The sequence below is a fragment of the Falco rusticolus genome, chromosome 5 (assembly GCF_015220075.1).
Source record: "Falco rusticolus isolate bFalRus1 chromosome 5, bFalRus1.pri, whole genome shotgun sequence".
NCBI classification, from domain to species: Eukaryota; Metazoa; Chordata; class Aves; order Falconiformes; family Falconidae; genus Falco; species Falco rusticolus.
In genome coordinates, this window is record NC_051191.1 from 90,001,198 (window position 1) to 90,015,517 (window position 14,320).

At 42.6% G+C, this 14,320-nt stretch overlaps 1 protein-coding gene across 2 annotated transcripts in view; it reads left to right on the forward strand.

Annotated features, from left to right (window-relative positions):
- The first annotated feature begins 105 nt into the window (after window positions 1–105).
- ATP6V1A (ATPase H+ transporting V1 subunit A) overlaps window positions 106–14,320 on the forward strand; it is a 31,442-nt gene continuing 17,227 nt past the window's right edge. The window contains exons 1-2 of one of the 2 annotated variants that reach the window (XM_037387870.1): window positions 106–225; window positions 12,962–13,056. In XM_037387870.1, the coding sequence (XP_037243767.1) occupies window positions 12,975–13,056 (82 nt within the window). In that variant the 5' untranslated portion in view covers window positions 106–225; window positions 12,962–12,974. Of the gene's footprint in view, window positions 226–9,372; window positions 9,496–12,961; window positions 13,057–14,320 lie in introns of those variants that run through there. The other variant, XM_037387871.1, reaches the window with a different exon arrangement.

Consider the following 14,320-nt stretch of genomic DNA (forward strand, 5'->3'; position numbering starts at 1 on the left):
GGTAGCTAACGCTCCGCTAGCAGGCTAGGGCGGGCGGCCGGAAGAAGCCCCGGGCCCGGCGGGAAAGCGCCGCCCGGAAGTAAGCGTGTGGGGACGCCGGCTCGCGGGACGCGCTTCCGGCTGTGGTGCTGAGGCGCATGCGCGCTGCGGCGGCCATCAGCTGATCCAGCGCCTCCTCTGCCGCCGCCGCCGGAGGGAGCGGGGTTTCGCGTGTGCCGGCCGCAGGTGAGGCGTCCTCGGTGGGTCGCGGTGTGAGGGGATGGGTGTTCGTCTCGGCGGCCCGGCGGTCCCCTCTGAGGGCCGCCCCCTGAGGGCCGCCCTTCGCCTTGCGGAGCCCTGCGGGGCGGCAGCACCCGCAGAGCGCGCTGTGGGGGTGGGGGGTGTCTCCTGGGTGGGCGGCCTTCGCCTCCCGCAGCACCGTAAGGACAGCGGGCTGCTCTGCGAGCGGAGGCCGACCTTGCCGCCTCTGGCTCCGGCTGAAGCGAGTAACATGCAGCGCTGCGTCCTTTGTCCGTACGGAGCAGTGGCAGAACCCGCTGGCGGCGGCCCTGCTCTTCCTGGCCCCGTTTCTTAGGAGAAAAAAGGCCAAGGATGCAAAGCAGACCCCTCCCCGAGTAAGGTTTCCGTGAGTAAAGAAACGTGCTGAGCGTTCTGAAAGACACCCAACAAGAATCCGCAGGGATATGCCTCAGTCCGTTCTAAGGATAGGCGGTGACAGTGGCTGGGTTTCTGTGCCAGGTCACCCCACCATCTTGGGTGGGTGGAACTGAATCTGCTTGTCTGTGGCCCTGCAGTGAGCCAGCAGCAAGGTTACGGAACAGGAACGCTGCCGCTGCCTTCTGCCTGCAGCCCTTCCTTAGTACATGGGCCCACCTCTTGTTCTGCAGTTGAAAATAACTGATGGCAAATCAAATGTGTTTCCTCTTCCTTTCGTCAGAGACAAAATCCTGACTTAGATGAGGTTTTCTAAATGTCACACTTGGAATTCACTTCAGGGCAAGAAAGAAATTTTATGTGAATGGCTTCTGGATGATATCGTACACGTCACAGATAGCTGTGACACATGTATGTCAAGATCTCTCCATTCAGTGCAGTTGCCCAGCATAATTTCTTCCTAAGATTTTACTAGCTTTCCTCAGAGAATTTCTACTCCAGCTGGGAATAAAAGCGATTTGGTGATAATTTTATTCATTGTAATGCAATACTTCAGCAAAGTACACGGGCTATTTGATCTAGCGTGGTATTTCAAATGCTAATACCACTTGATGAACTGGAGAAGGGATGGAAAAGGAGGAAGACCTGCTGACAGACTGCTGAAGGTGGTTTATGAGCCCACCTGTTTCTAGCACTTAGGTGAGAATGTGCTGAGTGTAGGTTGGCATTTGTAAGTGGCAGTTTGAGTAACTGAGGCAGATCTTCGATATATTGTAAGTTGTATTTGTGCTGAGTTTGGGATGGTGCAGATCTGCAGCAACTGCATGTTTGGCGGCTTTGTATGGTATTTTTAAAGGTCTTTTCAATGAGCAGCAAGCATAAATGTTTAATAGTACCTACATGTTACTATTTTCTATTTAAGAATAAGTGAGATCAGTGTCTACATGTCTTTGAATTACCAAAAATATTGCAGATTATTTTTGCTGTGCTTGTCAGTTTATTATGTCGAGTCTTCTTGAAAACAGTTTTACTCTCTTATGTGGGGAAAGAACTAGTCTTAACTTTATAATTGGGGGATAAAGCATGGCATTCAGAAATCATAAACCACCATGGACATCAGTTTGAGAGGATGGGGAAGAAGAAATTAAGACAGTGCTGGAAAATGACTGCTGGCATCAGCTGACTGTTCAAATGGGGGTTGAAATCTTGTGTTGCAATAGTAACACAAGATCTTAGTTTCCTGTAAATGCAGCCTTTCCATTTTCCAAGTCAAGAGCTGTTTTCTACAGATAGTGCTAATATTAGGGTGGAGCCATGAACAATGAGTACTACTTGCTTAATTTTTATGCAGCATTAGCTTAAATTTAGCTTTTAGTTTGGTCAAAGTGTCTATTAACTGGTTTTATACCTCATTAATCCTTAATTGCAAAGTCTGCAAGCTTCAGTGTGCTTCTGTTGTCTAAATCTTTTCCCAGTGTGGCTTTGTGCATTTATCTTCCAGACATGCAAGGGTACGGGTATTACAGTTGTCATCCAAAGCCGCTATAGACCAGCAGATTACTAGATGATTCCCCTGGAGATACGTTGAGAGGCACTGCACTTCCCTTCTTGTGTTTTTATACTGTAATACTGTCTCTTTGAGTTCCTGAGCCCTGAAATTCCTACCGATGTTATTCCCTTGTGCTTTTAAATTGCTTATTTGTGAGTTAAGGCCATGTTCCTAATTAGTCTCTTTAAAAGAGTAAAAGGATTACAGGATAACCTAGCTGATGTCTTTGGTTACTTTGATGTTGACCGTAAAATGTTGCATCCTGTTGATGGCCAAGTAACAGTCCCTGTTTTTCTTTCTCTCCCTCTTTTAATTTTTTTTTAAACCCCAACCATGTAACAACCCAATGCCCTATTGCCTATAAGTGAAACAGATTTTCTTTCCTCCATACTTGTATCATTGGTTACAAAGAAAAGTGGGGGACTTTAGACTTGGAAATATTGAGGTATTCTTGAACAATGCTATCCACATGATTTTTTTTTTTTTTTGGACTGGAACTTGTACCAAGGAAAACAGACGATGTAGTTGACTGGAATATCATGCTTATTCACGCTTACTCACCATCTTAAAACATGTGATTTCTTTAGCCTTCCAGCTGGGCAGAGAGAAATGGGGACCTACTCCAGCAGAGGAAGCAGAACAAATCTAAAGTTTTCAACTGTTTCTTCCTGTATGGATTAAGCCAGTAACCGCCTGAAGGTCCAACATGTGAAACTGGCTTAGACTGAATCTTCTGGTTGTCATTACTCTACCTTCTTTTATGTTCTGAAAAGGGTTTTCTTTTTTGTTCTTGTTGTGTTCACTTCCTTCTCCCCTTTGAAAGTGGACAGCTGAGATTATACTCAATTTTTGGGTCTGGTCATATCTTGTGGCAATATGTTCTACAATCATAAATATTTTTGCTCTGGTTACTTTATTTCATCTGTGCATTTATTTCTCCTGGGTTTTGTCAAATTCTCAAGTTAAACTCTCCCACTTATTAGAAAGATTGACCATTTGCTGCTATCTTTTTAGACTCCCATATGTTTTATGGCTGCTGTAACAAACTTTGCCTTGTAAAGTCTGTCTTTACTGAAATGATGGGCTTACTCTGAAAACTGGTAAGATGTATGTGGATAAATCCTGAAAGTCCTAGTCTAACAGACTTTACTATCACTTAACCAAATGGCAGATGAAGTTCAGTTTTAGCTACTGAATTTATTTTCTCAGTTAATCAGCTTGATTACTCCTCTGAGCTTGTGTAACAGTAAATTTCAATGTCACTGCTCGCTGTCTTCAGAAATAATTTGACAGTGATCTAATACATGCGTGGTGCCTGTTGACAGTTTGTTAATTTTGTCATAGTTCACAGCATTTTGGAGACTCTGTTGTGAGTGTCTTAAAATCTTCAAATTGGAAATAATCAGGAAGTATGAAAACTAATAATGGGAGGCTGCCATCGGGGCCACATTTTTATAGTGCTGGGCTTTCTGCATTAGTTGGCTGATATCTGTTTAATCCTGAGACTTAACACTGAAGACCATGGCTATCCCAGTTAACCGAGATTCATTCTGCTGACTAGTTATAAATAAACTAAAAAGTCTGTCAGAAACAGACCTATTGCAGATGCAAACACTTGAAAGAAGCAGTCTTCCTAGAGGGTATCTCCATAACGTGAAAGTCTTATCCTTGTCATTCTTAATCAGATGAAGAGCGCTCATATCGTAAGCATTCTCATGGCCAAGTTGAAATGTTGGTGCGCTGGTGGGTTTCAGCTGACCAGTCTGTCCAACTACCTTTTTCTGCCAGATGGCATCCCAAGAAAAATGCCGAAATCTGCACTGTGAAGATGCAGCGTTCCCCACGCTGTGTCCCATTTGAGGGTGCGATAAGTTATGCTCGCTTACTGGAGTGGTTTGTTGTTGAAAACAGTGTAAAAGATAGGTGGTCTGAATGTCTGTGACCTAAGTGCAAAGAGCAGTCCTGTGTTGGTGACGGTCACATGTGAGGAGGGATAGAAAGGTTATGGAAAAGGTATTGGCTTTTTAGAGAAAAAACTGTGCCTTTATTAGAACTGTTAGAGCTGGACAAAAGCTTTCAGGTGTGCAGGTTTCCTTTAATGGCCTGAAGAATTACTTGATTGTTTTTTCATATTCTACAAAAGAAACTTATCTTCCAAGAAGCTCAGCTAGTGGGACAAACATTTGTTTGGTCCTTTTCATTAATACACTATATCATCATTTTGTTTCTCACCGTAAAAGACCTTAAACAGCAGCTTTTCAGAAAAAACTGAAATGGTATTTTGGCTAAATGCAGATAACATTGGTAAGGGCTTTTTAGATGGCAGTTGTGTTACATGAATTTCCTCTAGATCCTTGAAACCTTGAGAATTTTGTTGTTGTGAAATAAATTTGCGTCACCTGGTAGACAGTCAGACAACCACCACAACGTATGGCTTAAACAGTGTTAAAATTTAATATACTGGAGGGGCTCTGGCTATTCTAAAGAAGCTGTAAATACTTCAGGTAATTGAATATAAAATCTCCAAATGTGGCTTAACTTGCTTTAAAACATAAATATAAAGTTTTCCATTACAGGAAAAGTCGACCTCAACTTAATTTCCTTTTACTGGAATCCACTGCCAATATGCATGTTGTGATTACAACCAGGTGTTTCATTATACTGAAGTGCTGTAAAAGAGTGCTTCTATCTGCTAGGGGTGTTAGATCTTTCTCAAAGACTTTCATGCAAACTTACTCTCAGTTCAGCTCTTCAAACTAGCCATCACATACCTTATATAATAAACTGAAGGTTCCATAATATTCTGACTCTAAAGACTGCTCTGAAAGTTAAGCATAATGTTGAAATACTTATTCTGAACTCAAGCTCAGTATTTTATCTATAAGATTTAGGGACAAGAGCTTAGGCAGTGGTGACACTTGCAGAGAAGCCGATGTGTTTTAATGACCCCAAATTACTAATAAGTTTCTGTGTAAAACTGAGCCTGACTTACAAATCTAGCAATAGTTGTTTTATGAAATATTACACCTTTTGTCTGTTGAGGTAAGAATCTCCAACTAGTCAGAAGTGACTCTACTGAACTGTAGTTAGTAAAGTTTGCTACTGTAATTGCTTACAGCTTTGCATTCATCTCATTTTGATGTTTGTCATCTTAAAGATTAGAGCAACAAGAAGTATTTCAAATAACAATGCCAAATACACCTAAAGGTAGAGTGACTTCTGTTTCATAAAAGCAAGGGTGGATTTTAGCTTTGCAGTAATGTTAGTGAGGTTAATGAAAATGTTGCTTATTAGAGGAAATAGCTGAGCATTGCACTAAGCAGATGGCTGCAGAACTTTTCAGCCCTAGCAGCTAGGTGACAGGAGCAGGGTAAGGAAAGGCAGCCACTGTGGGACACAGAAATGAATATTGTGTTAGTATTCTGTGTTACGGCTTGGATCTCTGTTGCATTAAATTTTTGTTTGGTTTAAAAGTTTATCAAGCCAAAGAAGGGGCAGGGTATGTAGCAGGCTGAGAGGAATGTCAAATTTTTGATGGTGGGAAACTTGTGAAGTAGCGTAGCAAGTAAGAAATAAAGGAAGGTTCATCTGTTTCCACCTCTAAAGCTCCTCTGGAGAAGCCTTCTGGGCTGAGAGGAAGGAATTGGTGTAGAAAACCCTTATATGGAAAACTGTAGCATATAACCAGTCAGCTGATGAAGATTTTTTTTCACATGAATGATGTGGTTTTCTCTAGTAACAGGAGTATGTTAATTGATAAAACTAGGGTCTTTGTCAGTTCTAGCTGTAGCGTGACAACTGCGTTTGAAGTCAGAAGGCTGGTTATCTACTGAGCTGATCAAATCTTCAGTGGGTCAAAGCAGTTTACACATTGAATGCCTTGCCAGCCTTTCTATCTAGTTTTATTGCTGCCGCTGAGCTTTTTTCTATTCCTGTTCTGGGCTAAGTGAAGAAATCTCCCAAGCTTCTGAATAAGAGCTTAGTTGCTTGCATAACGATTTGTGGTGGTGGTGGTACTTCATACCCCATCTTTGTGGTAGGGGAGAATCTCTTATGCTACATATAGATATTGCTACAAATATATATGTTTAGCTTGTGTGCAAGGCATGATGTTTTCTTCAAGTATGAAGCTTGGCATACCCACAGGTAAGCTGCATCTGTTTTGAGGAAGAAAGCAGTAGGAGCTTGTGATGGGCTTCATGAATTGCCATGTTGCAGTGCCTTGCTTTGTTGCCATTGTGTGATGTGCAAACAGTGGCAGCATAATTCTGTTTCCTGTCTTTTTTCTTGAATACACCTGGATTTATCTGTACATGTGCTGAGCAGCAAGCCTTGTGTGAGAGGAAGGGGCTCTACAGTACCTAAGAAACAAATTGCATTGCCTATTGTGTATTGTAAAAGAAACTAAGAAACAAAAAAATGAGTTGTCTGGTGTGGTTGCAGATGGATCCACAGTGTGTAGCTGAACATCACTTCAGCAGATTCCTGACATATTGAGAGCAGGGGTGGCCTCAAGGTGCCCTGTGGCAACTGGAATTGCATGAATAATTAAATGGAAGAATGTCCATGTTGTTGATTTTAAGAAACAATGATACTTCTAGCTTAAGCTTATAGCAAGAAGGTTAGTACAGTTCGCTTCTCAATGTCTGTGGAAAGACTAAGCCACGTGATTGTGTTGGGCACAGGAGGAGTCTCCTGCCTGGTTTCCTCAGAGTGCAGGTGATATGAAGTTGGAATGAGTTTGATAAAGCACAGGGCTGTGCTGCCATACAGAGGGACCTCGACAGACTGGAAAAATAGGCTGATGGGAATCTCATGAAGTTCAACAATGGAAAATGCCAAGTCCTGCACCTGGGGAGGAATAGCCATGTGCCCTGCTACAGGCTGGGCACTGACTGGCTGTAAAGTGGCTTTGCTGAAAGGGGCTAGAGGTCCTGGTGGATACCAAGTTGAGTATCAGCTGGCATTGTGCCCTCGTGGCAAAGGCAGCCAGCACTGTCCTGGGCTGCATTAGGAGGAATGCTGGCAGCACGGTCAGGAAGGTGCGTTTTCCCCTCAATTAAGCTTTAGGGAACCACAACTGGAGTGCTGTGCCTGGTTCTGGGTTTCCAGTAGAAGGAAGACATGGCTTAATGGAGTGGGTTCAGAGAAGGGCCACAAAGGGTTTGGAAGTATGAGGAGAGGGTGAGAGAGTTGGGATGATGTAGCTTCGGGAAGGGAAGGTTCTGAGAATCTTGCTGTAAAGGATATAAATACCTAATGGGAGAGAGCAGAGAGGATGGAGCCAGGGGTGTCTGCTGAAGTAACGAGAAGCAATGGGCGCAAACTGAAATACAGGGAATTCCCTTTAAACATAAGAAAACACTTTTTACTGTGAGGGTGTCTGAATGTTGGAATAGGTTCCCAGAGACTTGGGGAGTCTTCATCCTTGGAGGTAATGGAAACCCAGCTGGACGTGGCCCTGAGCAGCCTGCTCTAACTTGCTCTGAGTAGGGCTTTGGAACGAGATGATCTCCAGAGGTGCCTTCCAACCTCAGTGATTCTATTGTTTGGGGAGAGAGAGATCTGGAGTAATTTTCCCTGCTGTGTTATAGTAAAATTATAACTGCATAGTATGAAGGAGCAGATTTCCTGAGAATACTATTTGACTTCCCTTCCAAGTGACCTGTGTTGAGAGTTCTGTGCATGCTCTTTGTGCTGAGGCAATATTCCAACTCCTAGGTGCAGAAATGCTGCTGAACTTCTGCATTTGTCTAGTAACTTAGGCGCTAAGGTTTTTTAATACTTCCTCTTAAAAATATAATCTGTTGGAAGGGGAAGTATAAACTACCCAAGTTACAGGAAATCTATGGCAGTGATTAACCTGTTGTTTATGAGGCCTTTGTGACACATCCTCATGCAGCTGCACACTGGGATTTATGCTCTGTGCCAAAGTCTGCTCAGGTGAACAACAGTAAATGTTGGCAGTCTTGATTCTAAAGCATGACTCAAATGTGACGCTAAGTGGATTGTCTGGTGTGGGTTGTGATCTTTTGCTATCCTGTAGCCTCCCGTTTTTTACTGAGAAGAGGGGGAGAGATTTTCTTTGGAAAACTTATTTGACTGTGTTTTACTGTGTATGCCAATTAAGGTTTCCTGGATATTGAATGTATTTAATTATATTTAATTATATTCTGACTCCAGTTTTCTACCCTAGGAGGTCAAAACATGTTAGTCTGTTTCAGATACAGTAAAATCTATTACCTTAATTCAAAGTTACTCCAGCAGAATGAATTCCAGCACTGATAACTTATTAACGTAATGTTGCTGCTTCTGAATTGCTGGTCTTGGGCTATTTACTCCAATTTTAGTTCGCATATCTAAGCTTTTATGCCAGTTTGATGTGTTGCTAATCCTAGAACTTGCAAAGATAGTCTCGATGTTGTGAAGTCTGCAGGGAACTCTTCAACTGACATGGCTTCTTGGGGGAAAGACTACATGGCTGCTCATCTTCTGTATGACAATGGGACAAAATCTTTGTTTCAAAAATTTCAAAACCTTTGAAAACAGATTCTAGTAGCTGTCTCTCAAGGTGGCACATCAGTCTGCTTCGCTAACTGTTGTTGGACGTTGTGCAGTTGCATCAATGCTTCTGCTAACTAGGAGAAGGGATTCTTATATTAGCAGAAGTAAGCTCTGCAAGACTCTATTTTGACAAACAATACCTGTTCTACATAGTCAAGCAATTAGGGAGGTGCCGAAGACACCATAATACTGTGCAATCTGTTGTTAAAACCGTTGTTCTGTTAAGCTCTTCCAGAACAGAGCACACACTGACATGGAAATATTACACTGGAGGACTGGTAGGTAAATGGATTCCAGCAGACAACGTGTATCTCTTGCAAGGATTTGAATGTAGTAGTACGTACCACTTGGGGCATAGGGATTATTGGCTTTGTAGGAGGCCCTTAACGTGAACGGCTGAATGCTGCTTTTAATTTCTTCTGCTCGGCCCTGTGCGGTAAGGAGGGCACAGATGGGAGTTCGGCGGGGCCCTAGGTATCTTGATTTGCTATTGCGGCATTCCTCCGTGCTGGTAGGAGAGAGACAGACTGATGACTCATCAAGTCAGGTGGTTATGCCTCTGCTGTGTGTCAGAAATTTCTTTCCCCTCTGCAGCAGGCTTTCTCATCCCTCTGTGTAGGGGCACTAGAAGGACAATTATTTCCTAAGTGGTGGTGCTTAACTGCTGAATTCTGGCTTTGCTTCATTGGGCCTGTGGATTTTGTTACTGCCTGTTTCTGCAAAATAAGGTAAGAATCTGTGTTTATATGATAAAATAGTCACGGATTTTCTTCCTTGCTGCAAGAAGGCTCCTTCTAAAAATCTCACTGGAGTCTTAATTTTGAAGAGATCTTTGTGGTAAAGCAGTTTATCATGTAAATTCTGGGTCTGATCAAACATGTGAAGCAAAATGAAGGAACTGTAATAGAAAACAAGTTTCTCCAGCATTGACAGCAGGATGGTTACATTTTTGGGCTTGCTGTGTAGCCAAATTGCTGTGCTGGGGAGAAATCAAGATAAAAGAGCCAATGACCTGAGTTTTCTTTGTTTAATTATGACTATAATATTACTTTAGTACTTCACATTTCAGTCAGAGATCGTGCTGCAGCAAGTCGTGTTTTGATTCCTGGCACTGTTAGGCAGAATATGGCCGTGTCAGAGTATGAGAGCACACTTAAAGTTAATTGGTGAACTGTTTAAGATGAGGAAGATTCCTGCATAGAAGTTGTAAAGGATACAAAATGCTCATAAGGGAATTAAAATTAAGCTAATATCCTGTATAGGTGTGCTAGTGGACTTTTGTAGGAGTGTATTACATACAGTGCCTGATATCCTGGGTTGGTAAGAGGCCTGTGAAAGGCTCTGGGAGCTCAGTAGATTTCTGAAATGGCTAGCTACCATGGCTTCTGGGGTAAGTACATACTCCCTGCATGCACATGATGTTATGTTTAGCAAATCCTGACATGCGTTAGGGAATTTCCTTCTACCCAAGTACTAACAATGAAGACATTTAACAGTATACATAGGTAAGCCAACATTTCTGCCCTCAAGGACTTTTCCATATGAAATGGAAACCTGTAGTGCTAATACATGAGCACAAGAAAACTGTGCAGAGATAAATAACAGCATTTTTTAACCTTAATTTGTATTCAGCATTAAATGATGCATAGCCCCTTAACAAAAAGAGGTCAGCTTGGCTGGGTGGGCACTGGCTTTTTAGACTGTGTGTACTTTGTTTGGAGGGTACATAGGAGATGGAACAAAGAAAGGTGAGGAAGAATTCACAGCTTTTACACTTGTAATAGTTAACAGGTATGTATTTAAAAGCCATAGGTACAGATGCTAAAGGTCAGGACAAAGACTGTTTATTGGTGTGTTGTTAGGTGGTCTAGCAGAATCCCATTCTCTTTTAGCTTGACCAATAATTCGGGCAGGTGGCTGTAGGAAGAGAGAGGGAGCAGAGCAGCCACAGGAACAGGCGAGGCACATGCTGGGTGGCAGGTTGTTGCTGTTTTGATTGCAGGGTGGCTGTTCTGAGGTTCTTATTTGTCTCCCTAAAAGATAAACAATCACTTCAAGTGGCGGTCAGCTGACCTGCAGGTTTTGAATATGAAGATAAGTTAATTTAAATTGAAACTGGCCAGTGTTCTTCCTGCGTTTCCTTGCCTTTGTAAATTGACTCTTTTGTGCAGGACCCTGGACTGTCTAATGGCCAAATGGCGTCACTAATTTAGTTATGAGCTTAACTCTCTCTTTATAGGGCTTCTATAGAAGATTTTGGTAGTAGGACTCTAGAGATTGTTCTGTATGGTATGTTGAAGTAATTGTTTTGGGTGGATTTATAAGAATGGCTGCTTTTTTTCAGTATGAACAGTAATTGTACTTGAGTTTTGCAGTGTTTTAATGGTTAAAAGCCAAAAAGGTGAGGTAGTTGTTAGTCTGATCAGAACCAGCTCTTACCAGCTGCTCAGGAACTGCAGATTGCTTTGTGAGGACCTCCCTCCTGCCATTTGGCAGAGAAGACTTTTGAGAAATAAATAGTGAAATGAAAATTATGTTCCGGCACTAAACAACAGGCAACGTAACGGATAAACTATCCTTCTGGGGAGCAGAGGGATCTAACAGCTATCTGACTTAGCCTTTGAGCTGGAGAGCAGTTAGCGGTTCCACTGCAGGCTGGTGACTGAGTCATGATCAACTGTTGGGGTGGCTGTTGTGAAATGAATCAATGGTAGCCATGTTACACAGTCCGTTCCAGGGAGACACGGAGCCTGGAAGACGCTGCTCCTTCAGGATGAATAGGAGTTTGGAAACATTGGTGATCCTTTTCTTACAGAGTTGAGCTGCTGATTTAAAACATTTAAATTGGTGGCAAGGTTGAGGGGCAGAGGACTTGTAGCACGGTATTAAAAAACTGGAAAACAGTCATAAGGTTTCAAGAGTAGCAGATATCAGCTGCCTACTGCTCCTGAAGAACAGGCAGAAAAGCATCCTTTAATGATGATGGAAGGGGTGCGAATGTCGTTGTTGTCTTCCTCATTGTACACGGGGCAGGTTTTCAAGCCTGGCTGTGCCTCTGTTTGCTGCCTTGCAGAAGATGCTGCGTTAGCTTAAGCTTCTTGCAAAGACTGTGAGCATCAACAGATGCCTGGCACAGTTTGTTGCCGAACCACGGGCTTTTGCTGGGCAGGCCCTGTTGATACGCAGAGCGCGTTGTGTGCTGGGGCTGCCATGCTGCAGCTTTCACCAGTGCTGTACCGTAAACCTGGCAGTACGGTAGAAATGGGTAGAGAGTTGCCTTACAGTTCGCTAACACTAATCAGTTTCCAAGGTAACGCAAAGCATGATAAGGGCTGACAAAGCAAAACCATTAAACTCTTATCGGCACCAGAAGCAGGACAGCCCAACTGTCTGTTAAAGGGCAAGCATGGATGGAGGAGGTCTGTTTCTAAAACAGCTGTTCTTGTGCCAGTTGTTTAGATTCCCTGAACAGCTACTGGCAAGAGATGTCAGTCTGCTGTTGAACTGTTGCAGATTGAGGTTCTGGCCCTTATTTGGCACAATTCTTCTATAATGCTCCATGGCTTTCACTGAGAGCATAATTTTGTAATATCTGGCTGTGAGGCATATAGAGAGGACTCTCCATATGTGTGCTGGTGCTTTTGAAAGTCTATGTTTCTTCCCCTGAACCCTGCTTCAGCAGCTTAAGATAGCATAGATACAATTTTCACAATTAGTGTTTGTAGCATTGCTTTTTAGAGAGGGTTGGCAGTGAGGCAGCCCCAGAACATTCTCTTGCTCACTCAGAATCATGGAAAATTCTATATTTTGGAGGAGGATAGAAGAGATGTGGAAGACGGAAGGGATTTTCCCTTATTTAAATATCCTGTTATTAGGCTTGAAAACAGTCCAGTTGGTGTTACAGCCTGTTTGGAGTGTTACTGTTTCACTTGGTGGTGTTTTGTGGAGCATGTTGTGCAGTCCTATTCCACCTCTGTGTTTCTGCAATTGGGGATGTTAGTTGTTTTGTTTGTTTAAATGAGTTACTTTTTAACTTTTTATAGGTTTAAAATCAGTGTGGTTAAGGTGCTTCAGGCTGTATGAGTTCGGAATTCTTTCTAACTGGAAACAAGGACAGAGCCGAGCGGGGGAAGAGGAAGAACTTACTACATGTGTGTATTCTTCAGGACTGACTCTTGTTTTCCTTCTGTACAGTTGAAGAGGCAAAATGGAATTCTCCAAGCTACCCAAAATCCGTGATGAGGACAGAGAGGCTTTTGTGGGCTATGTCCATGGAGTCTCAGGACCTGGTAGGTATTATTTTGTAAAGGAAATCGCAGGTTCTGTTCCATCTAATGTCTTGTTAGTCTTGTTCACTTGAAAGTGGAGAAGTGTACTAGAGCTCTGGGTGGGGCTTTTTTCTTTCTTTTTTTGGGGGGGGGAGCTTTTTAAGAAGGATCACTGACTTAGTCTGCTAAAATATTAAGAAATATACTAACAAGACATTACTGTTAATTAATCTTCTTCAAAGATGTAATGAGCAGAAGCAGGGCAATGAATAATAACAACAAACCCAAAAGGTGGTAAGCTTTCTATATGAAGTAAAGCCACTCGGTCAGAAATCTTCAGGCCCTGTGTACTAAGCTTCTCTAAAAGGCTGAGATGCGTAGTCCATTCTCGCTGAAACACGATTTGACCCTCTGCTCTCTGGAATACTCAGTCTCCTGCCCGTGTCAAGCCATTCTGTGTTACTGCACCGTGGGCTGGAGGAGCTCAGCAAGGAGCTGCAAGGGTCAGGGAAGGGGGTGGTGCAACTGGGAGCAGGAGGACTTTTCCTCCTGTATTGGCTTAAATTCTTTAGTCTCTGATGGTAAAAGCTTTTGAATATGTGCAGTCCACTGGCTTTTCTGCTCCCTCCTGTAGTCTCCTCAAGAGGTGAAGGATGGGGATGTGAGAACAGCAGAATAGCATGTGATTTTGTTGATGCAGCTTATTTGATGAGTAAGAAACTCCCTTGACTCATGTCTACCTAAGTAAATACCTGTTCTTTTAACTGCCAATTCCTTAAGTGCAGAAGTGATATTTAAAAACAGTTTTAAACTGATACAGCTTTCTTTCCTAAGAAGTGGGAAATGGATTTTTGTTTAAATACGTAAACTCTATGTGCAAGATTGATATTATGATAGAAAAGACATGATAAATTTTGTGCTAAAGCAGCTAGACCTCGTGTATGACCTGCTGAAACCTAACTCAAAACAGTAGGAGGTTTTAGGCCCAAAACATGCTGTAAAACAGTCTGTAAAAAAATCTGTTGAAAGTGCCTGAAGATATACATGACTTTTTTTCTACAAAATAAAATGTCAAAATAGTGTTTCCTTAAAAGCTTTGTAGCTTCTGCCACTCTAGATACAAGGGTATGTATTGCCCTTAGAGCAGGCACCTTGGTTTGATCTGTACATGGAAATAGTTTGTTATATGAGCATCCAGGTGCTACCAAGGTGAAAAGAAGTTTGAGTGACTTGAAAATGCTGGTCCCCAACCACAGGTTTATGTACCTACCAGGTATCAGGTGAA